This window comes from Falco cherrug, chromosome 5, assembly GCF_023634085.1.
Source record: "Falco cherrug isolate bFalChe1 chromosome 5, bFalChe1.pri, whole genome shotgun sequence".
Classification (NCBI taxonomy): domain Eukaryota; kingdom Metazoa; phylum Chordata; class Aves; order Falconiformes; family Falconidae; genus Falco; species Falco cherrug.
In genome coordinates, this window is record NC_073701.1 from 10,574,573 (window position 1) to 10,599,480 (window position 24,908).

At 38.7% G+C, this 24,908-nt stretch overlaps 1 protein-coding gene across 2 annotated transcripts in view; it reads right to left on the reverse strand.

Moving 5' to 3' along the window:
- The window catches only part of ANO2 (anoctamin 2), a 192,098-nt gene that overhangs the window by 34,593 nt on the left and 132,597 nt on the right, over window positions 1–24,908 (reverse strand). For both annotated transcript variants that reach the window (XM_027815075.2, XM_027815076.2), the window contains 4 exons: window positions 12,548–12,622; window positions 6,357–6,558; window positions 1,592–1,703; window positions 191–248 (listed from right to left, as the gene is read on the reverse strand). In XM_027815075.2, the coding sequence (XP_027670876.2) occupies window positions 191–248; window positions 1,592–1,703; window positions 6,357–6,558; window positions 12,548–12,622 (447 nt within the window). The remainder of the gene's footprint in view (window positions 1–190; window positions 249–1,591; window positions 1,704–6,356; window positions 6,559–12,547; window positions 12,623–24,908) is intronic.

A 24,908-nucleotide genomic window follows, 5' to 3' on the forward strand; every position in this document is an offset into this window, starting at 1 on the left:
CTGCAGAAAGAAAGAAAATACAAGTGCCTCAGATGGAAAACTTGGGTTTTGACTATTTATGTCAAAGATTTAACATCTTGGCTTAACATGTTTTCTATTTTTCCTGTATTGTCTATATTCCACTGAAATGCCTGTACATGTATCTCTTTTTGTTAAGGTTTTTTTTCATTTGAATTTCATATGCACTTACCTCTTCCATTCGATAACCATCAAATACATATACATAATGACCAGGACGGCCAACGAATCTGAAAGCAACAACAATATATGAAATGATACAAAAATAGGAAAAAAGTTAACTTCAAAAACATTACGTAGTTCATTCATATCAGCTAAAGTATTTCAGAACTAGCTACCTCATCATGAATTTTAAGACTGGAGAGCTATTCAACTTTGATTATTTCAAATTATTTCAAAGCAGTAGACCTCTACAAATATTTTTCTACTACACCTTTACAAAATAATTTTAATAAAGTATTTCTCTGTGATAAAAAAATATAATAATCTCCCTCCTTTGACCAATGATCACAAACAAAACTGGGAACATGTATCCTAACTCACATGCTCTTGCATCTGAGTAAAGCCCTGAATGGAAATATTTACATATCTATACAGTAATTCGCACAGTAAAGGTTCTCCTGACTACAAGGGAAGAAAAGGAGAGGTGACTTTACTATAACCATGAAATGCAAAAATATGGTTAAAAAATAAAGGAATTGTGATATTTTTCATCGATGTCTTACAATATTTACAACTGCTGGTAAAATTTATCATTAATTCTTAAACCAATGATGCTGAATAGGATTAGTGAAGAGTACAGATTAATAAACTTTACAGCCCCCAAAAGGAGCAGAAAAATGGTATGAAATAGAATCCAGAGGATGTTTTAAACATTTTTTCCAAAGTTTTAGCAAACAATCATTTTAAGCTTCCCATTCAAAAGCATGAGTTATACTGTGGGTAACTGGGTCCCAAAAGACAATGATCCTGAATCCATAGGAAGTCACACTTATTCAGCAGTACAGCTGAATTAGCTTTTTCGTCAATCAGTTTATTTGCCAAAACATGCAACTTCTAGTTGACTATAACTATTTCTTAATTTAACTTGATACGGGCAAATAGTGCAAAATGTTGAGAAAGTAATAGAGAAAGTAGTTCTGTAATTTTAAATGAAACCAGAAAAACTTTCCTTGCTAAATGATGCTTTAAGTAAAATGTGGAAAATTAAGACCTGTAAGCACCACTATTCACTCAAAAATGCAACACCTTTTTTTAACTAAAGAGAGTTATTTTCTGAGGTGTAGATTATTCTTATTTTAGAACACAAACAAAAATGGTTGCATTTCAGAACAATGCTCTACGTAGAAGAGAGACAGGAAAGTACTCAACTTCATGCCCTGCCACATGAAAGCAAGCTTTATACAAACAACCCTCTTTATGTTATTTTTTAATTGCTGGTGAAAGTGGCCAGAGCCAGAACTTAGTTTGGTAGCCCTTTGTGCCCATTTTTAAAAAACAGATCCACTAATATAGATACACACATAAATATATATATACATGCATATCTATATCTAAAGGACAATTATCCTACCTTCCTTTAAAAAACGCAACATAAAAAATTGGTGCATAAGAATTCACGAACTTCAGCAGGAATGCCTTCAAAACCAATCTCTCCTCAAAGGTTTTCTCTGTTTTTGGTACCTCTGAGCAGGGAGGGAGGAAAAAGCAAAAAGCAAACCAGAAACATCAGTTAGTAAATACGTAAACATTCCTGATATCCCCAAATACAAAACCAAACTGCAAACTTTGAGCTCATACTGGTTTTTCTTTTGTACTTTTCATTTGCACCAATGCACACCAGGTCTGTCACCAACTCCTGATTTCCAGAGCGTCTTTCTGAATTTCCAGATGGAAACGGAATATTCTTTGATAGAAACACTAATAATGACAACGAAATTAACCTGATTCTGTGACAGGCCTCTGACAGCTTATCCCAAGTTGCTTTTGGCTGTCTATCCAATACTCTGGAGGCAAAAACCCCAACAGATCCTGACACCTGGCCTGGACCTGACAATGCCCCACTTTTCCAGTCTCTTCCATTGCCTTGCTGAGAGACCTGGGCAGACCACATCACCTTCCTGTGCTTCAGGCCACATCTGTGAAACCTTAGCACAGTCGTCCACTGCCATTTACTCTGATATCTATTATATGATTCAATATATAATATCATCAAATATATTTTATTAACATAATATTTGTTATTTTTAATAATAGGATAAATAATTGTTACATATTTACGTGGTTCTCCATCTAGCTATCTGGAGTTTGAAGAAAAAAAAATTGGATCTTGATATTCAATTGCATAAAGATACAGTAGTATAAATGGCTTTAATGTATATAAGCATATGTTTATTCACATACATAAGTGTATCAGTTACACAGCTGAAATAAAAAAACATTCATATTCTCAATGTATGAATGATGAAAGCAAAGTACAAAGACTTTCATCCACCAAAAAAACCCCAACCTTAAAAGCTTTCTTAACTTTGTGTGCACAACCCTTTTTTTTTTTTCTAATGGGACTGTTAATGTGCTTAAAGCTAAACACAAGACTAAGTACCGTTCTGAATAAGGCATTAAGTGAATTGTTAATTGCCATGCAAAATAAATGCACATTTTTGCTAACGCTTCTCCATTCATTTTATATATCTTACATTACTAGACTGTTCTAGATAACTTGTAAAAATGTGTCTTAAACATTTCCAGTATTCATTACTCTATTCCCAGATTTATGTCCAATTCCCATGGAAATTTTCTAGCAGCAGAACACATTGGTGCAAGACCAAGGCTTTTCAAACTGACAGTAGGATCTTCTTTTAAAAATTCTGTATGGGTTAAACCCTTGTGTTGCCATGCTCATCCTGAGCTGTTAACTAGTGTGAGAGCAGATAATTTTACTGTGGTCTATTCTTGACTGAATAGCATGTAGCTGAGATGTGTGAAATAATAAGGTAGATCCAGAGCTCTGGCTTTAAGGACTTGATTAAAAATATTGCTGTACTTGTACAGCTTTGTTTTGGAACACAGTCTGGGTGTTTTGGTTCCTTTAGTTGTTTTTTTTTCTTAGAAATAAAGCATCGTGTGATTTGAGCACTAAAGGAATAACAAAACTCTGAGTCCCCACTGCCCAGCTCTATTTGTGGTACTTTCAACAATATTTTCATAAAAGATCAACACACAATCTGTTGAGCCTTAAGTCATCATTCACCTATACGTATAAAAAAGCTTAAACCTTCAAATTATTTCAAAAATTTGCAGGTGATTCCATATGCTGGATAAATACTCAGGATAACAGATCACAGCAGCAGGAATATCGAATAACAGAGGTGCAGCTTTTAATTTGAGGGAGCAAACCCCTAGCCTTTGCCTTACGGAGAACCCCTCCAAAGATGATCTCAGCCCCTGGATGAGAATTTGCACACCATATATGGTTCCAGAGACTCACCCAGCACTTCACTCCCTCCCCGCACTCAGATACACTATACCATACCGACAGAGGCATGCATAGAATTCGTCCTTTAGCTAGTGGAGTCTGCTGCATGAGAAATGCATCCAGCCAGAATAGATGCATTAGTAAGAGAGAAAACTTCCCCCTTCCCCCCCCCCTCCCCCCCCCACCCCCCCCCCCCCAAATGATACACTCATAGCATATGGCTGGTTGTGCAGTATGTTACACCAAAACTGGGCAGCTGAAACTTTCCAGGTAGAGAACGAGCTGAGACATCGGTGCACGGGACGTAGCTCACTGAAGGAGTTGCTGCCTTTATAAGGCACAAACACAAGTCATTTTGATTTTGTCCCCATTTGACTGATTCTTCCTTGACCTGAATGAAGTTACAAGTGAGTAAATGAGTCGTAAGCCAAGCCTGACACCACCTGATCACTGAAGATGACCTGTTCAACCTGACAACACCAGGATATAACCTGCACTTTTGCTGGTTGGATCTGTGACCATGTGGCATCAGCACCCCGCTTTGCTGGGTCCACTAGAAGCACATGGAGTCTTGGTGCATCTTGTACAATCTCTCTGTATTGATTACAGCAAAACTATTACTTTCCCCCACCCCCCAAGCACTGATTCAGCAGATATTGAGGCAGATCCATTACTTTGTTCCTGTGACAAATGCAATTGCTGGTTCTATTCTTGTGCTTACAGATGCATTTTTTCACTTGTACAAAGATTGAAGTGTTTGCAATAGAATATAGGTTGCAATAGCAACCTATAGTGCCATGAGCTGTGCCTCCAGCCCCAAAAGTGTGTTTCTCAGCTTGTCGATTAACTGCAGTGTGGAAAGAGAATTGTTTTGCTCTGCTCAGCAAAATGAAAGTTCACAAGGTAAAGAGCATTTATCAGCGTGAATGAATTGTAATTTTTAAAAACATTTTGATTACATTTGGCATCTGAGCCTAGCACTGGAGAAAGCTGCCTGAATGAACTTTCTAACTTATGTAATTTGTAGCACTAGAGGTTATTCAGACTGGATCCTTCTTAAACAAAACATCTGATGGCTAATTAGGAATGCTGCCTAAATAAAGATAGCTGGATTAGAATTAAATGCAAAGTGGCAGGGGGACAATAATCAGCAAGTAAGAAATCCTTGTTTCTTTGACGGTTCAGAGTGGAGCACTTTTCAAAGGGAGAGATTTTCCTTCTGTGCTTTCCCCAGAGAGGCAATGGCAGTGGCTTGTGTTCCCCAGCTCTTGCCTAGAAACTGCCACGGAGGAGAAACCTCACCTTCATCTCTTCCTACTCTTTCCACAAAGTACTATCATGCCTTAACAGTTGTGCCTTTCCTTACCTGGGAAGGTGCAGGGGACAGAATTCACCAGGTCACACACAGTTAGCAGCTTGTTAGTTACATGAAAGCTGAAAATCTGGGTACAGTTTTGGCCAGGACAGTAAGCCTGAGATTTTTTATGCCACTAGAACAGAGTTAATTTGTATAACCCTGCTACATTCTGCCCAAAGCAGAAACGAACAAACAAATTAACCCCACATGGTGGCCTTTTGTGAAAATGAATTGCTCTGTCTTCATTTCTTTCAAATATATTGCAAATTTAATCTAAGTTATCAGCTGTCCTTGCTGGTAAAGCTACAGGACCATATTTCAAAACAGCAGGATTAGACGTCTATTATGACAGCTACAAAACTTCAGTTTATGTTCTTCAAAAAAATAAGACTAAAAGAGATGTTTTCACTTGTGACTTTAAAAGTGTCCTGAGAAAGTGAGAGTAGGAAACACAACTATTAAAAGTTCCTAAGATATTAATCCGAAGTCTGCTAGTTCCAGCCAGCTTCACATCACTGTAGGGTTTACAGGGAATTCCAATTTCAAATGACTGAGTCATGCTCCAAGTGTCAAAAAGTTTCTAACTTGGATGCCTAAATTTAGATGCCCAAAATTGGCAGGTTTCAGTTGCTACAGTTAAAGGTACCTGTGATTGCTGAGTTATTTTCAGTGTTATGAATAATTGACTTTATGTTCCTAGACTTCGAAGCATCTAGAATTAGAGGTGATGTATAAAAATGTGGGAAACAAGACTTAATGAAAGCTATAAGGAGGTCATGTTAGGGCCCTGCCAGTAAACATGTTTGGCCTAATTTATATTAAAAAACAAAACCCCAGCCTAAATCCATGTTAATAATCAAAGGAAAGTCTCACCTTTAAAAGACTTAAATACATTGCCAGGCTTGTAACAACAGAATGACATTAAAAAGAACAATCCAAACTCTAACTGAAGTAGATATTATTATTAAAAAAAAGTGCAGCCCAGATATGTCCCCAGAATGGCAAAAAAACCCTTTGATTTGTAAGGACCTAGTGAAAATCAAATTAGCAAAATAATGTGGTAAGCAATTGCCAGGGTAGCTTTGCCAGAGCCAGCAACATCTTTGAAACAACCCAATGATTTTCAGCAAACCAAGCTCCTGGAGGTAAAGATACATATCAAAATACACACCAGGTCAAAAATTCTCAACCAGCTCTAGATAAGTGGATCTGGGTGGATCTTGGCATAGATCCAGTGCAATGCAGAAATACCAGCTGAGATCCTGGAAATAGCACAGCTGCCTTAACATGGCATTATGTCCAGGCTAATTAGTCCTATTAGTGGCACACTGCATGTTGCGGCTTAGACCCCTCGTTCACAGAGGCATGTCTGAGCATCTTACCCCATAGGCCTGAATATTTTCACTGGCACTCTGCAGTGGGAAATCTTCCTCTTAGAACCCCCTTGCATACTCTCATGTCAATACATGTAATGTACTAATGAGGAATGTGGTGAGATACTTTTACCAATTTCTGTCAGCCATTTGGCAACAGCTCCGTAAATTTCATCAAGCACAAGTATCACAATGAGGTTAATGATGACAGCAGTTGCAGTCACAGTCACTCGAACGTTTGACTTGGTTATCTCATTTGTGCTGAATGACAAAGCTGCTGCTGTAGTGATTCGGTACACAATCACACCAAACACTGCTGAAAATGTCAGCATAATCTGCAAAGAGATGTACAGATAGATTAGTTCAAGTTTGATAAGTTTGATACCAGCATTTAAACAGAAGCCTTGACTGATATGTTGGGTTTGTTCCATGAATTGTCATTGTGTGATTTCTTATTTCCACAATAATACAAGGATAGTCGAATTAAAATGTGAGAATTCAAAACTCTCTGACAGGGACGTAATGAAGAAAATGGATGGAAAACTGAACTGGAACAATACTTGAAGATGTGTATGTCCTCTCTAATTAAAACATCACACATTTTTCATGCAGTACTGGCAAAACTCAGGCAGTTTGGATTCAAATGCAGGTATTAAGCAAAGTCTTTTATCTGGCAATAGGTTCAGATGGCTTGGACTGAAGGGCGTACATGCATGTGCAGTCCAGTAAATGGGTTTTACTGGCTGAAAAAGCTTCACCTCTGCACAGCTGAAGTGGCACCTTACTCTCCAGTTGTGTTTGCTCAATTGTTGCCATGAATTAAAAAAAAAAAAAAAAATTAAAAAAATGTTTCCCTTGTTATTTTTTCTTTTAAGACTGACCTAAACAGGGACATTAGGGCTTCACTTTACATTTCTGTCCCAGAAATCAATTGGTATCCTGGCATCCTTCATGGGCTGGCTTTGACCCACGAGATGAGGAAAGTCAGCCCTGATACTTAAGGTCAAGTTCCCACAAGAAGAATTTTAATTTCACAAGGCTGTGGTATCCTGGCTTCAATAAAGACCTACCCCACAATGAAAAAAAAATCAATAAAATAACAATAAAAAATAGCAAATTTTCATAGCCATAGCATGAAAGGGGGAGAGGATGCATTTTCTTCTTTCATTTTTGCCTTTGGCAAGAATTCCAATGTACATTCATTATTTTAGGTAAAACATCTTGAGATCCTCAGATGAAAGAGACTACCTAAATGTGAAAGATTAGACTATTGCAATTATTTCAATGAGCCTACGGGCCCGGATTCACAACACAGGTTTAAGGAAATTTAACAGTTCATTTTAATGACCTAGCAATAGTTTATTGAATTCCTGTATACAGAGGAAGGGCGTCTCATGAAAAAGCACTATTGCAGAAGAATCAGAACAAGAATCAGAGCTGTATTAAAGGTTGGAGATGAAAACAGGGCACATTTTGTTTTAATGGAGAACTAGTAAACATACTAAAAAATAATGATTTGGAGAAACTTTTGGAGATACCAGATGAAATTCACAAGTATGTTTTGTGAGAAAATGATAACAAAATATTTGATCTAGTAAAACATCCATTTTTTACGTTTTAAATAGATGTTTCATTTACTTTAAAATGAAGTGTAGTTAAGCAATGAATTTTTGCTTCATGCTCATACTTTTCATTCAAATACCAGTCTAAAGAAAAAAAGTCTAAATATAAAATACTTTAAATGACAACACTTCAAATGTCATAAAATATTATTTCCTTTCCTTTTGTAGTTTTCATTGTGTTGAGAAAACAGGTCTAACTTTTCTGCCAATTTTTTTCTTTTTTCCTTTGACTTACCTACCAAACATGTAGACAACAATCTGATTCATGTTGAACAATCTGCTCCACTCTTACTATGGCAGAAGTAGTTCATGAACACAAAGATCAGAACTTTTTCCTAACTTGCCCATTGCTGAAGCAGTTACTATGGTAGAAAGTAATATCCCCAATAAAGAGAGAAAACAAAACAGCACCACTTGGCAGTAATCTATTTTTTATAATTTTACATTTAAAATTTACATTTAAAATTTAAAACATAATTTTAATATGGACAAGAAAAAACAGCAAAGTAAACTTGTATGGATCGTTCTGGAGATGAGCTCTCTGGTCCTCCATGGACCCCTATCTCCATGACAAGGTTCCGCTTAGAAATGATATCTCAACAGTACAGGAGGAAGAATCATCAAGGACAGTCGTCACTAAATAGAGAAAGGAAATTTCAGGCCATGGAAGTTGAATAGCAAACTCTCAAACCTGACCAAAGGATTTAAGGGATCCATGGCAATGACGAAGATGACTAAAGGATGAGATACTGTCAGAGGTTTGCATTACTGCAGGCTTTTCAATTCATGCAGTGCCATAGTAAGATATATGAAGTTACCAAACAAATACATTTTATTTGTTTAAAGAACAAAGATATTTGTTTTGCAAAAGCACCAGGGCTTCAGAAACTCCTTGGTTGCCCAGCTGTTTTTAAACATCTGCTTAGACACAGATGGAAAAACATTCCTTTAGGAGTCTTCCTTATATGTGCATCCAGCAACAAGAGAAAATTGAGGAGGGCTTGCAAGACTGCACAATAACTGAGAGCATAGTTCTCACTCCCCAGATGGCCACTCAGAGGGAATGGTTCCTGTATCTTCACAGCATTTCTCCCACTCCTGAAAACACCTCTTTTACCCAATTTCGCATCAGACAATCACCTTTCAGGTGACCTACTTAGGTTCTGGTACCTAATTTGGGCTTTGTTGTTATTGTCAACATTTCATCTGGCCAGTTCTATCCTCTACTATGGCAGACAGTTTCTTCACTGAATATCTAAACTAGTCTGTCAAGGACTGAATTGTTTAGAAACAGATGTGAAAATTGGCTGCAGAAAAGGTCACCTACTGAGCCTGGTATGAATGAAGACAAACAGGAAAGCATACGAGATCTGAGAAGGAAGCTATAAAACCCCATGGGCTAGACTGCTACCTTCATCCAAGTAGGATAACAATTTAATGTCCAAATAGTTCTTTGGCTCCCCAGTAGAGCTATTCTAGTCAAGTATTATGCCACATGAGTAAGAATAGGGCAATAGGGTTTAAAAGAAGGAATGGGCTGAACTCCTGCACCATGACACTGATAGGTTTTCTTCCTTGCTCTGAGCCAAACACAATGAATACCAAGAAAGGCTCCAGTGATGGCATTGCTCTATGCCACCCTGCTCTCTCCCAGCAGCTCCCAGTGTTTTCATCACATACTCAGAAATCTTTGCCATAACATGTACCTCCTAAAAGTGGAGTTTCTAAACAGTGACATATGTCATAACTAATCCCACACAAGCCAAACTTGTATATGCCCAGCTAAGCCTAGATCTCCTGCTACCACCAGTCTTACTAGGCAACAATAAGACTTGTGAACTTCTTTTCTAAAATCCCTGCAAAAGGCATTGCTTGAATCAAGGTTGGATCTTCTGCTCCTTCTGCAGTCAAGTGAGGCTTTGTGTACCACAAAAGAACTGCAACCAGATTTTAAAGCATCCGTAAATGTGCAAAACAATCCTTGAAATTATTTGGTGGTGTGAAACACCAAGACCAATTGGGCAAGAGAGCCAAACCCAACATTTTTTCCAACTTGCACTTTCAAAGAAACAAACAGCATGCCTAGCTTAAGAAAGATGGAAGAAAAGCCAGAAAGAAAAAGAAAGCAAAATAGAACATGGTTCTTGAAAGAGGATTTACGAAAGTGAGGTACACAAAAGAAGTACACAAATGAAAAATGAAAAAAGGATTTACAATAAGAAAGCCATTAGCAGCTTCAAGAATCATCAGGGGAAGTATGGCATGTAAAGCTGCAGGAAGGAGGGTCAGAACACAACAGCATCATTCTATAGCCATGTAGACATCTTCATGGAAAATTCATGTGGGTTTGTGCTGCCAGACCCTTTGGACCTGGAAAAAGTAGTATCAAAAATTCATCACTTCTGCAGCACTAGAAACTGCAGCACATGTGTGTGCATATCTGTGTCTGAGTCTTCTATGTCTGTGGCTGTATATGTGCACATGCACATACACACAAGATTTCAGCATCTATTACGTATGCACTGCTTACTGCAGACTAAAAAAATCAGTCTGTGTGAATAATAACAGAGGTAGATGAGACTGATTTAGTTTCCCCAGTGCAATTCTATTGCACAGACTGACAGCAAACTTTAGTCTGGTGTTTCCAATACCTGTTTAACTAATTAGCAGAAAAGAAAGAAACATCATGTACAGTAAAGAGCAGACTGCAATCTCCATGTAGGAAAGCAGAGCTGGCTCTCCCTCATCAAGAGCTGACTTGAATTTCACGCATGGTTTGTAAGTTGTCGCCTGTAGGCACTTACGTCTTACTAATGCTCAAAATATTCTAAAAAAAAATCATTGTGGCCACTTCTCCAAATGGTGACGCCAGCATAGTTCCACTAGTCACTAACAGAAGCTCAAGAATCTGAGCGCTACAATTTACCTTTATAAATCTCCCTGAGAGGTTAAAGTGAGCAGGGAGTGTCATACGTAGGCTATGACTCGGGAAAGCACGTGAAGCACATACTTAAAGGAGATTTAAACATGTGGTTAAAGTCAAGAGCACATGTAAGCACCTTGTCTGCAAAAGAATGGCTTGTAAAAGCTAAATTGGGGCTATATGCTTAGTCACACTCAACATACCCCGCTTTAAGCAAAGTCCCAACTGATGCCAGTTAGAGGTTCTGTCTAAAAAGCGAATGCTTGGCATGGCCTCAGGACAATAAACTCACTCAAAATGTTGTAAGTACATACATACATGTATATATGTCTGAATGGCACACTTAACACGTACAGAAAATATACTTAATATACTATATCTTCATAAATATATACATGTATATTTATAAAAATGCAGACATTAATTTGACCTCAACATGAATGTAAAATGTTTTTGATTGTCAGGAAAAGAAATGAAATCTTCAAGGGACATCTATTGCAGTATATGCAACCTCAATTAAATTAGAAATACACTGATGTATTTTAAAATATTTTAGCCCCTAAGTAAATTTCCCATGTTAGATGCTCCTGTGGTGTAAACCAGCATATTCCATTACCATTTCACACCATCTCTAGATGTGAATATATGCTTTCATTCAGGAGTTTCTGTAAGCAGAGGGATAATGGGATCCTTGACAAAGTAATTTAAGGTTTGTTAGCCAGGCTTTCCTATTGCTGTTCACAAAGTTTAGCAGCTTGATGATGTGTTTATGGTCTCTTGGAAATTTCACTAGGACAGTGGTGTCCACACTTTACAGTTGGCTGACCTGCATACCTTACTCTTGTTCTCAAGTGAGGATTGTATACCGTGGTCTTCCTTGACTACAGTATAGTCCGTCCCTGAATGCGTGTTCTACAAATACTTCCCAGCAACAGATTTATTTCACCTGTACGTCACCTGTTCGGTAGGCTCAACACTTCTGAATGTCCTTCTGACAGAGCACACACAATACTGTGCACACAAGCAAATACATAGTGGGCTTGCCTTCATCAGGTGATGGAGGATGGAGCAGCAACCCTGTGGGAGATACAGCATCTAACAACAAGCTTCTGTCATTACAGCAAATCACCCAGCCAACAGCCCTCTTATAAGAAGTCTTTGGAAAGGAGAGTAAAGCTAAAGGCAGGCACTGAGCTCTACCAGTCATCCTAGTAGGATGTAGAAGAATGAAGGCAGTGGGTTGATTAGTATTGATAGCATGCAGCTGTGGCCTTGCCTTGAAACGCAGTGGTTTGATTTGCAGGGATGATGTGCAGGTGTAGTTTGTTCCTGCTCAGTGGTTAAATAGCCCTGAGGAATGTGGGAGGGGTGGTTGGATGGAGGAGGAGTGTGGTCTTGCCTTGCCTCTGGAGGAAGGAGAAACAGCATGGATGGTAGAACCTGACCTGTGGTAAGAGTCTTGTTGAAGCCTGCTAGTTTGTTTGTGCTGCAGTAATGGGTGCCCAACACAGCTGAGACAAGCAGGAGAACCTGCAACCCATAGCAGACACTGTGAGAGGTGAGCCATTGACAACTAATTGGTATGGGTGTATTGCAATATTTGTTGTCCATCTTAAATTGCAACTGTAGGACATGTATTTCTCACAAACTGTATATTATAACCCTGGATTTCTTTGGATTTTTAGCATCTTTGAGAACACTAATTCAGGATTCTGCTCAAGAAGCTTGTTGCAAAGCTTCTCACACCTAGTAAATCTGCAGAAATGCAGATTATGTTACCATAAATAGAATCAATCCGAAGTTTGCTGCATATCCAGGCATACGGTCACTGCATGTCAGCTTCTCCTGGTCATCCTGTGACAAAACACAAAGATAAAATAATGGACATTATAGAACTGTACAATAGCAAATATTAATAAGACCTGTTATGGAAAAACATTCTCAATTTCCCTAGTCCTGTTGTAATTTTGAAGATTATTATAATATTTAGGCCACAGATATTTTAAAGTAGACTTTAATTTGAGAGAAAAGAGGATAAATTAAACATAGAAAATGTCTGCAAAAATCAGAAAATCATATGCAACTATGGTTTTAACATTTGAAAAAATGTATTCAGGTCTTACTGAATTTCATAATATTAGGAGAAAGCCCTGAGACTCACCTCAATTTACATTTAGGCAATGCAAGAGTTAGCCATTTATTTTTAATTGCTTCTTGTAAACCTTCAGAAGAATAGTGTTTGGGATGGAAATCATGAAAAGAATACTTATTACAACTGAACCCTTATTTTTTGTTTAATGGTTAACTTAGCCAAATGTGGCCCCTAAGATAATTCTTGCAGACAACCCAATCTTTCTCCTGGTGCTTGGTCTACAGTAGAGAGAAACTACGAAGGCAATCCCCCTCTGTGATCTCTGCTGCTGACCCTGGCTTTTTCATGTGCGAACAGCATCCCTTGCTTCATTGCGTAATTTAAAGCAACTGTGATCAATGAAATCTAGTATGCTTTTACTCTCCCCACACAAACTCAACTCCATCTCTAGCAATGTGTACATCTAAAGAAGACATTTGAAGATAGATTGATATAAGAAATTTGATTCCCTCCTTTCAAAATAGGTTTCTTAAAATAATAATGTCATTACTTTAAGTTAAACTGAAACTATGTAATCAAATTAACTAAGGACACAGAGCCAGCTGCTTTTTGCTTTTCTGTGAACCACCCTTGCTATCCCATGGACTAGGATGTCACTTACATTGGAGTTAACCCAGAGTTATTCTAAATTTGAATGATTCAAATCAGATTAGAATTTGGGTCAAAGGTTTCAAATAAATGATTTCTAAGGCATGATTGTCCTCAGATAAAAATAAAAATCTGGGAGTATTATGCCTCTGCAAAAGGCTTTCCCTAGGCAGCACTAGGAAATCAATGTATATTCCAAGTGCAGAAATGCAGCCATGAGTTTTCTCATGGAGTTTACTGGGATGTGGACTTAGATCTAAGACATGATCATGCCTACACATCCATTGCCATTGTGGTGGTGCCTCAAGCGCTGTGGGAAGTAGTATTACTCAGCATCCCCTCTTCTCAGCTCAGCTGTTCAAACAGACAAGTTAAGCACGTTTCCTTTGGGAGAATGCTGGCAGGACTGGGTCATAGCAAACCCAAGCAGAAGCACAAATAATTTGGCCCAATATATGTACATAAATACTCCATACAGTACATAAATGGAGTCCATCATTTAGCTGGAAGGCTACTTTAAAAAGCATTTCTGTGAAAGCACAGATGCATTTAATTTCATTTTGGCTTTTACCACTCAGTAATTATACAGGACATAAAGAAGGTCTAAGTGATTATACTCCAAGAAGACCTGAAGGACATCATGTCTAACAATTTCACTAGGGGGAAAACACTAAAGAAGTAAACCAGCGGAATGAGTTAATACTAGCCAAAGCAGCTAAAGGGAAGAACAAAATATTTTGTAACCGTACTGAGATGGAAAGAGAAAACTGATTTACATGAAAGGGCTAGGAAGAGGCAAAAAATACTGGGAACAGTACTTCAAAAATGTCTGTAGCAGTAAGAATTTTGGAAAATAAGAAATAATAGTATCAAGATTAAACTTTCACATATCATGCATGAACCGTGCCTGCCAAATCCTGAGTACAAAGTGATTAAGGTTTTTCACATTTGGGGTTTTTTTTGGTCAATATTTCTGGTGATGTAAGACATTTACTGTATTTTGAAACATCAGCCCAGATTCTGGCATGATCTACTGGCTTTCCAAGTCAAGAAAAAAATCACATGCTGGGTGACTTTTGGTAACACCTCAACACTTTACAAAACTGAAAATTCGGGAAATACCTTAAGCAACATATGTCCATTATGAAAAATAAATAGCTTTGCCACGTTTGCCCTACTTGTTTGATTTGATTTGTGTTCAGTTTTTTAGTAAAATAAAACTGAATAGCTACAGGAAAGAAGAAAAACTGGGAAATTTGAGCAGTGATTGACATGTACTTTTAGTGATTAATATCAGAAGCTAAGGTATGCCTAAGCCTACAATTTTAGGCATTAAGAGACATTAGGATTAATCCATTTAAGGGTCCCAACTTCAGGATACTTGAAGGATTGAAGTTATTAGTGTTTTCCTCCTTTAATCTCAGCACGTGCATTAGAATGCAGAGGTATCTAGCATCACCAGTCATTTAGGAAACCCTAGCTTTAGCACCTGAATACTTGTTTTACGTAAACTATTGCTTTTCAAAAGCACTTTATGCCTGATGGGTTCAATAAAAATAAGTTCTTGGAATAAAGATTTAGAAGTAGAACTGATTATTAAAATTACTAAGAATAACTAAATGAAATACAGACTGCCTCAAAAAAAAATTACCTTGCTAAACAGGATAAAAATAGTCCTTTCTGTTGTGGTGGGCTGACCTTGGCTGGCTGCCAGTTGCCCACCCAGCTGCTCTCTCACTCTCCCTCCTCAACAGGATGCAGGGAGAAAATAAAATGAAAAAGCTTGTGGGTTGAGGTAAAGACAGAAAGGTAACTTACCAATTGCTATCACAGACAAACTAGACTTGATTTGGGGAAAATTAATTTAATTTATCACTATGTAAAATAGTTCTGGAGGATGAGATATAAAAACAAAACTAAAAACTCCTTCCACGTCACCTCTCTCCCAGCTTCCCCCCAGAGCCAAGTTCAGTCCTTCATTCCTGACGACTCTACTTCCCTCCCCCAGTGGTGCGGGAGGATGGGGAATGGTGGGTTATGGAGTCAGTCTGTAACAGCTCCTCTGTGTCACTCCTTCCTCCTTACACTGTTGCCCAGCTCCAGCATGGGTCCTTCCATGGGCTGCAGTCCTTCAGGGTAAATCTGCTCCACTGTGGACTCTCCAGGAGCTGCAGTTCCTTCAGGAAACACCCACTTGCTCTGGCATGGGGTCCTCCACAGGCTGCAATGTGGGTACCTGCTCCATGGTGGCCCTCTCCACAGGGTACAGGGAAATACCTGCTCCACCACAGCCTCTCCAGGGGCTATAGGGCAATCTCTGTTCTGGCACCCTGAGCACCTCCTCTTCTCCTCCTGCTCTCACCTCGATGCTCACAGGGCTGTTTCTCACACCTTTTCCCCTCTCTCCTTGCTTTAGCCTTTCTTGCACACACTTTCCCAGAGATGCCACCACCTTGCCAAGGGGCTCAGCTGGGGTCCACTGGAGTGGCCTTGGCCTCTCCCCACAGATGCCACCCCTGCAGCCACCACTGCCACTCGGTACATCTATGGCACTAGTGGAACGGTGTAAGGAAAATGACATTTGGGTTTGAACACTGAACAAGGCAATGCAGGTTGAACAGACGCTCCAGCAGTGCTTTCCCAGTCTCTTCTCGCAATGAATGACAGAAAGGAGGAAATTCAGAAGAGGGAGGAGAGGGTGCACATGGGAAGGACAAGTGGATAAAGGAAGGACGATCAACATGCCATTTATTCAGCTTTTTCTTGCATGTGCTTCCATTAACCTTACGTGCCTTTGCCATGAGTTTGCCGTTCTCTGTAGCACTTAGCCAAAGGGAGCTCTGAACAACGTGCCTGAGTTGCTATGCCATTATGAGAAGGAAAAGCTGGATGGCAATATTATTGAGTGAGTTAGCACACATGGCACAAACCAAGTTCTGAAATATAAATCGGGCACGGTAAGCAGCTGAGAGCTACTTTCTGTAGCTGCTCTTGCTAAGCGAACCAGCTCTGCGCAGTCGCTTGGTGTTTTCTAGCGCACCCAGACCTACTCTCTGGCAGCAGCGCCATCTAGGGGCCGCAAGCCTGTACTGTGGGGTGTAAAGACCACCTCGGCCGTGGTAACACGCTACGCTGCACGCTGCCGCGAGGGTGGTGGTTCTGAGTTAGTGGAATTCATTCATAGACTCAGACGGCACACAGCCCGTTCTAATCAATAACCTGCATTCCAGGGCATTGCCTAGATTTTAGGCAGGGGTAAGAAACGCTTTTCTGAAGGTTGATGAAAACTTAGCCAAGCGGGCAGGGAATCTATATGCAGTAGTCCAAGAGGTGTATGCATTTATTGATGTTACAAGATGAAACTGATCGTCTGAAGAATAGTCTCAGTGACAGATATGTTACACTGTGGAGTATTCCCCAAGACAAACTATTGTAGGGAAATATTTATATGCAGACAAAAAAACTCATAGAGGTTATATTTTTGTGGTGAGCAAGACAACTAGAAGATATATTTCAGAATCTTTCTTTCAGTTTCTTTAAATACAGTGATATATTTGCAATTGTATTGGAGCAAAAAAATAGTTGTGATTCTGGGTGTAGTGATGCATTCCTGTTTTAATGTTTACTGTGGTGTTGATTGTGTTCCTTGCAGGAACACAATTTTTTCTTACTAGAAAATAAATAGATATAAAAAAAAAATAATCAGAAAAGAAAAAAAAACTTAAGCACCATCTAAGTTTTGCCTTATGAGTTACCTAGCATGGTAAAGATCCCACATTTGGAGCTCTGCATCCTCAGGTGGGCCTCTGAGCTGTGAAAACCTGGAAATATACTGCACTTGGACAGCACCAAGTGGCTTTGTGAAAACAGTTCTATGTTTCTCTGTAAATTAAACCGCAGCCAGTTTGCTCAGATCACAAGAATTTAAGTTATTTATTTATATTATCCCACAAAAGAACACCTTCTCAAAGCAGGTGTTTCTAACCATGAGCCATGCCAGCTCAGCCTGCACTTGGGAGTAAAGCCACATGCTTTCTCTCTTCTGCATCCTGCTTTGTAACTCCAGTTCTGAAATTCAGGCTTTTCAGTGTGGTTGCACCTGGGCAACCCCAATGACTTCACTGGAGTTGCATAGAGCTGCAATAAACGACTGGAACTTAGCGAGAGATGCTCAGGGAGGAACAGAGTCCAAGACCCCTCTCTCACCTTTCTAAGGTCTTGCACGCCTAACAACAGCAAAAAGCTGCAAAATTATATTTCTGATGACAAAATTTAGAAGTTGATCTCTAAGTGTGCCCAGAAAACATCAAACAAGTAAATGGCACTTTTATAAGTGCACTTTTCTTAGTAGAAACAAAACCTTTAATGTGTTTAAACTGCACTGTCCAAATGAGCATCTAAACCCAAGAATTATGATGTCAAATACAGCTCTTCTGTGTCTGCGTAACACCCAAAATACTGCATGTGTATTCAGGCTCAAGACAACAAATGAAATTAGCTTCTTTTGAAATATAGGTTCCCTATAATTTTACTTTGGACATGAAATGAGATAAAGGCAAGGAGAAAAGGATTTATCCTGTTTATCCCTGGAGGGTTTTTGTTGTTGTTTTTTGTTTGTTTGGGTTTTTTTATATAAATAAATATCCTGTGTTTATCCCAGCCTGAATCTGTCCCTGGGAGTTCTACCTTCACACTCTCACAGAATTTGAAAGGGCTTTTGGTTTAAGACTCATTAAAATAGAGAACAACATTTTCTGTTCTTCTCACTTAGAAAGCAGTAAGGGTATTTTAATAGCAGAGATGGGTCTGTTTTGCAAGCAATATTCCGTTTCAGGCTCACACATGGAAAACAAACTGCCTAGACTCATTTGAAGACAGCTAAAGGAATGCAAAACCTTTAATTAAAAACTTTTTGCTGTCTTTGAAACATGCAGAATAGCACAGACACTCTGATAGCTTTCAGTGGAGCTTAATGGACACACTAAATCATTTGCGGGAGCTGTGAGAAGTGTGTGCAAGGCTCAGTACCAGGATCATGGAATTTAGTGGAATTTAAGGCTAAGCAACATTATCGTTAACCATCCAGTGTCGGTCTTGTAACCACAGAACTTCCCTGAGATGATTTTTGCTATAAGGATAATAGATGTGTTTTAACAATACTTTTTTTTTTTACAGAAACTCTAATCACAGCTTCAGCATTTCTGTGATGAAATGCTTATTAAGTCTTATTAAGTCATTCCAATTGCTAATTATCCCAGCTGTCAAAAATGTATGGCTTATTTCCAAGCTGAATTTGCCTGTCTGCATCTTCCAGCCTGCAGCTTCCCCAGTTAAGAGCATCTACTAGCAGATTTGAGGTTTGGCTGTAGGTTCTTACAAACTGTGATCGGGCCACCTCTTGGCTTTTCTGCCAGCTTTGACCACTCAAAATGGAAACAGTCAAGCCCACAGCTGTGTTTCTTCCCCTGCAATGGGACTGGAAACAAATCTCCTACAGTCTACAGACCCAACACAGGCCGGTCACTTGGCCTTTGATATAACGTGGCTTATGAAAGCTTGTGTGAATAGCCAAGTCCCTGTGCCTCAAGACACATACATGCACATCCCTTCCACAGGACCAGACATATGATGCGATGGTTACTATGTTAGGCGGGGGCTATACTTCCAGTCATTGACCACAAGGAAGACTGGTGGAAAAGATGACACCAGCCTCTTCTCCATCAACAGATGTGCCGGAAGAATAGAGGAAAGGATCCGCTAATCCAAGTACTTGCTAATTCTTACCAGTTTTAACACTGTATTCTGAACTTTCTCGAAGCATATATGTGTGTGTGCATGTATATATAGACACACCCACCCCTAGATGTGTATGTATATGTATATCACATGCACACAATTAATACCTTGACAAAAACTAGCTCTGATTATTAAATTAGAACTGTGATTTGAGCTACAGTTCATAGATTAAATCTATTATCAAAGATCTCCAGCGCATGGTGAATGTGGCCATTTGCCCAACCATGCCAGTACTGCTGAAAAAAGGGTAAACTGCAACATGCAAACTAGATTTCCTACTGATTTTCCATCTGCAGCAACAGCATGTACCTAGGCTATAACAGGAGATAACTATTAGCTGTAGGGTATGTAGACAGGTAGGGTCAGAAGATCTCAAAATCACATATACATATGATAATGTTACTGAAAATTCTATCTATTTCAAAGATAAAAAAAATAATGCTCCTTGAAGTAGTTTCAGGGAAGCATTTCAGGCTGCTTCCTTCACTTAGAAATAATGACAAAAGGTGAGAGCTCTGCTATCACTGTAATTTAAATTTTAAGGCTAGACTTGTTTTATTCAGAAATAAAAATTGTTCCTTTTCCTGCTTTATTTAAAATTTATTTTGCCTTTGATACATATATTAATGCATCTAGTACATTGTCACATGTTGCAATCTTTATTGTGTAAATGGCATTAAGGTGCTTAGTCTTTATATCACTGTTTAAAATCAACTTCTTGATATTTACATATGGTTTAAGTGAAAACTGGCGGCACTTCGTTTTTTTACAATGACAGTTTAACATATGGCTTTACAAGTATGAATTATTTATGTAAACTTGAAGCCATTCAGAACATTACCAGAAAACCACTATAATTTACACAAACAATAGGGTTACATCTGTAGCATAAATATTCATTGTTTACCAATGCTTTTTGCAGATGATTAATAAATCATAATGAGTCTGATCCTGAGAAGGCAAAGGGCCAGATGTACAAATGCACTTAGACATCTGGTGGGATTTCCAATGCAAACTGACTGACAGTGGTAGCCCAGTCTATCACAGGAGGGAAGATGGTAGCGGAATGCCACAATTTAAGTTCATGGCATGAAGGGATATCCTGTCACCTGCCCAGTTTTTGGTTTTTAGTGTAACTCCTGAACTTTTTCAAACAAGTAATAAAAAATGCCACACATGGCTTTAAAATATGCTTATATATATAATAATGATGCATGAGGAAGACAGATTCTGAAAGAGACAAATGCCTAATTCAATTTACATGATTAGATCAATTTAATATACTTTGTTGTTGACTACGCACAGACCTATCTGACACTTTAAACAAAGGGAGAATAAAGTGAGTTTGGAAGAATAGCTTCTGAAAAAGATCAATTATCAGCAATATTCTACCTTACATTGTCCCGGATTTAACTGGATTTTCAACCACTTTGTACCCTGAAATCCAGAGCACCGTTACTCTAATAGTCAATCTGGTTTCACGCTTTCTCATGTAAACTGTGAACATCCGATGGAGTTAATGGAATAATACATGCAGCACATTTTAAAACAGTTTATCCAGTATAATTTTTCAGCAACAAACTGACCTTTTATTAGTTCCCATAATTCAGTACTGTTTTAATACTGGCAGTGATTTTAAAAGTTTTTCTCTGTAAATAATTTTAAGTATTGGACTATCTTCTTTGTGTAAGTTTAAAAGGTGTCGGTCAAATAATCAGACACCCAGCTAGTCGTAGTATCTCTCCCTAGAACATAAAAGGGTCTAAAATTATATTAGCTTTTGTAACTTCAAGTTATCTATTTGCCTCAGATAGATAACAGTCTACCTGAAATTTATCTGTAAAGTCACTCATTCAGTCACCATTATGCACTTTAATGTAAGCAACTTGGGCCCAGTGGAACTAAGCCAGCTGGCAATTTTGCAATTTGCAGAGTTCAAATTACAGTTCTTTATGTGGGAGTCTCTTAGCAACATTTAACAGCTTTGTTATTTTTCTAAACTGCATGTATTAGTTCCCTGAATGTGGAGGGAACACAATTAAAAAATTTAACTGAGCATATGATTTCAGTTCTGGATTAGACGCATTTAGTGCTAGACTTTGAGGAAATATGTCCTTTCTATGTTTTCTCAAAGCTTGTCTGGCCCAACTCTGGTCCAGTGTCCTAGCTTAGAAGAATCTAGGCTGAAATTCTTGCTCCTGTGAAATCAATCACAAAATTCCCAGTGACTTCAATGAAGCAGAATCTCACCCCAAGGCTTTGTCATTGCACACTTAAAACCAGATTCTCCATTGCCGTACACCATGTGAAGTCACTCATGTCCGCACAAAGCAGGAGAAAAAGGCGTGCAACATGTTACCAGTTTCCTTTTGTTGCAATTGCAAATTCAGCTTACACAAACTGTGAATGATCACACCAACAGCAGAGAGAGAAGTGGTGTAAATTTTAGTAACATTTCTGAGTTGGTAATGAAATGAAATGAAGCAGTGAAAGAATTTAAAGGGGATGTGGCTATGGCAGATTCTTTCCCTGACTCGAGACAATTTATTACCAGCTGTAAAATGTTAACTAAGTTTGTATTCTAACATTTGAATATGCTATAAAAATTGACACTTGACTGCAGAACACAATCTACAATGGCAAACTTTTGCCAATAATATATTGATGACAGCAGAGAAGAGTTCTGGGTAAACAGGCAACAAATGGAAGACTGGAAGGATGGGGAACGGCACAAGAGCAAAGCAGCCTTCAGCCCTCTCCACATTTGCTCTAAAAAGGGCACGTTGCAGAGGTACAAGAGTCCTGTCCACGCGTTTTCTCCAGCCAAGCCATTCTACGTGACTGTTTAAAGCCAGACAGTGAAATTTCTTGGAGCATTTCAGCGTCATCTCTTTAACTAATGCTAGATATGCATCACCACTCCATGAGCACACAAAATGAACGAGGACTGGGAGGTGGGAACCAGAGACACCAGCTGTGCTCCATGGACAGCAGTAGTATGAGGGCAGAAGGGGCTCAAAAGCTTTGCTTCGGTACAGCAGGAGTAATTGTTACCGAAGCCTCTGCAGTCAGCGCAGAAAGAGACACTTCCAGAGGGAAGAGTCAGAGTCCAACCTGGCTCTTGGTCCAAGCCCATGTCTAGGAATAATATCATACACACACACAAAGCCTACCACTGAAACCCAATACCAGAGTGGAAAAATCCAGACTAGTCAGAGATGTCAATGAAACACTGGAAGGCACAGACAAAAATCAGAGATTAATGGAACTGGAAGAGTAAGAAGACACAGCCATTATGGTACTATTAGCGTTATCTTTAGACTTTTGAGATCTGTGATTCCAGGGTATTACAACCATCAGAGTTTGTATGAATTTTCATTTTTCCAAAATGTAAATACAATAATAAAATTATTTTTATAAATCATATACATTTTTGACATTATAAAATTGGCAGTCACTTCTCATGGAGTACAATACTTTCCAGTGCTCCCAAAGCTGGAGTTCCAAACCACCAAATCACAATGCCTGGCCATTTCATTTTTTGGCAGAGTCTTGTGGGGTTTTTTTTTCAGTACGAGGGGGTAGAGATATTAGGCCAAAGTTGACAGACAGGCACATTTTAACTGCTTTCCACCAAGCCAACAACTTCATATAAAGTTGTTTAGATCTCCAAGATCTAAATATAAGATGGAAAACAAAAGTTCCTAGCACTTTAATTCCAAATCCTTTCTGCTTTCCAAACAGGGAAATAATAACTACCCATACGCTAGGCTGTACTAGGTAAACATTTATTCAAGTTATAGATACGTGCTAAAGCTGTAGAGAAAACACACAAAGACCTGCTGAGAGCTCCTTCCCACCAGCATCCCAGATAATTTACCTTTTTTTTTTTTTTTTTCTTTAAGAAATAGTTGTGTTGGTACTTGGCAGTAAAATATAGATTTATTGAAAGTTGCCTTGAAATGCCCTCGTTGGATTTAACATAAAACAAAATGGCAAAATTGAAAACAGTGGGAATCAGTGTTTCACATTTCATTCTCTTGAAAATGGTTGTCTGATTCTTTCTTATCATTAACAGAAATGGAGTAGGTATATCAATAAAATAAATTTCTGTAGCCCCGTACCACAAAAATGTTTGAAATAGTGACAACCTGTACATAAAACTGTGATGTAGTATCTAGTCAGAGATCAGTATACTGATATACGTACATTAACATAGCAATGACTCTGAAAATCATGTCCGTTCAATTTGTAGATGTAACTGAATTAGGAGAGGTTGAGAATAGTAAAGAGGACAGAGACTGAAATTCTGGGCTGTTAGGAAGTCAGAAAACAAGCATGAAATAGAATGAGATTCAAGTAGGACAAATTAAGGCTGATACTGCTAGGAAAATAAATAGAAATAACAATAATGCTCAGCAAAGAAAGAAGTGGTATTAAATACATTCTTGGAGAGCAATGAGTGACTGCATGAAAATTAATCTGGAGAGAATAGAAATGATGCTAATTTATACTTGGGTCATCCCAATAGGTAGTGAAGAGATGAATGTTTCAAAGCATGCACAAACTGCATGGGAATAAATTCAACATCCTTAATTTCCACAAAATGAACGGAGTGGCATGCAAAAAATCAGCCTTCTAATTAATTGGGTTGCAAACCCTCTGCATTCACATACAGCAAGGGATGAGGATGCATTTATAGCAGCTGTTTACACATGGGAGAGAGCAAGAATAGTATGGGTACATAAATACTACTGGGTGAGAACAAACCTGAGCCGACGCTACCGGTCCTATTTCTAGAACTAGAGAAAGGATCCCCAAGCTGACTGGATAGGAGGCCACCGAGAGGACTCCGGAAAGTGTCATGAATCAAATAAGGAAATTTGGGATGCTCTATTTTCCCTCAGAGACTTGCTCAAAGTCCCCGTACCATGCTGAAGATTTTCTGAAATTCCGGTGTTGTCACAGAAAGTGGACAAGATCTTGTTACTAAAATTGTTCATAAACTAGGTCATTTAGCTACGTTGTGGGAACAGGGACAGAAAAACTTCAGAGAAATATGTACCTTCCAGTGAGAGGCAAGGCTACAAGGGAGGCCTCTTGTGCAGCACTTTATTGACATGCACCTTCTGTGGTTTTACACTACTGAAATGGCTTTTACATCCTGGGGCATCACCACCCACTGCACCAGCCTGTGCAGAAGACTCAGAGCCCCTACTGCAGAGCACAGAAGAACGTAACAGTGCCACACAAACAGTGCTCATCCACATCTCTTCCTATTCCGACACTGTCACAACTACATCCCAAGGACCACAAAGCATTTACAGTGATACTGAATCTTGCATTTAAACCCTATGTTATAACCAAATTTCAACAAAAGTTAAGAAAAAGAGTTTCTTCTGGAGAACGGTTTTCAGTGTGAGGTCATCCATGTAGTATTTCCTCAAAGTTACCAGAAATATGCAGACTGATCCTCTCATTTGCTGCAACTACATTGCACTGGATTGCTGGAAGATTTTCAAGGTAGACTCTCTCCAAGGGAAAATTGCAGGGATTTGTTGGGAATCCTCTGTTGACACAGATCTGATAAAAAAGCTTCTATTA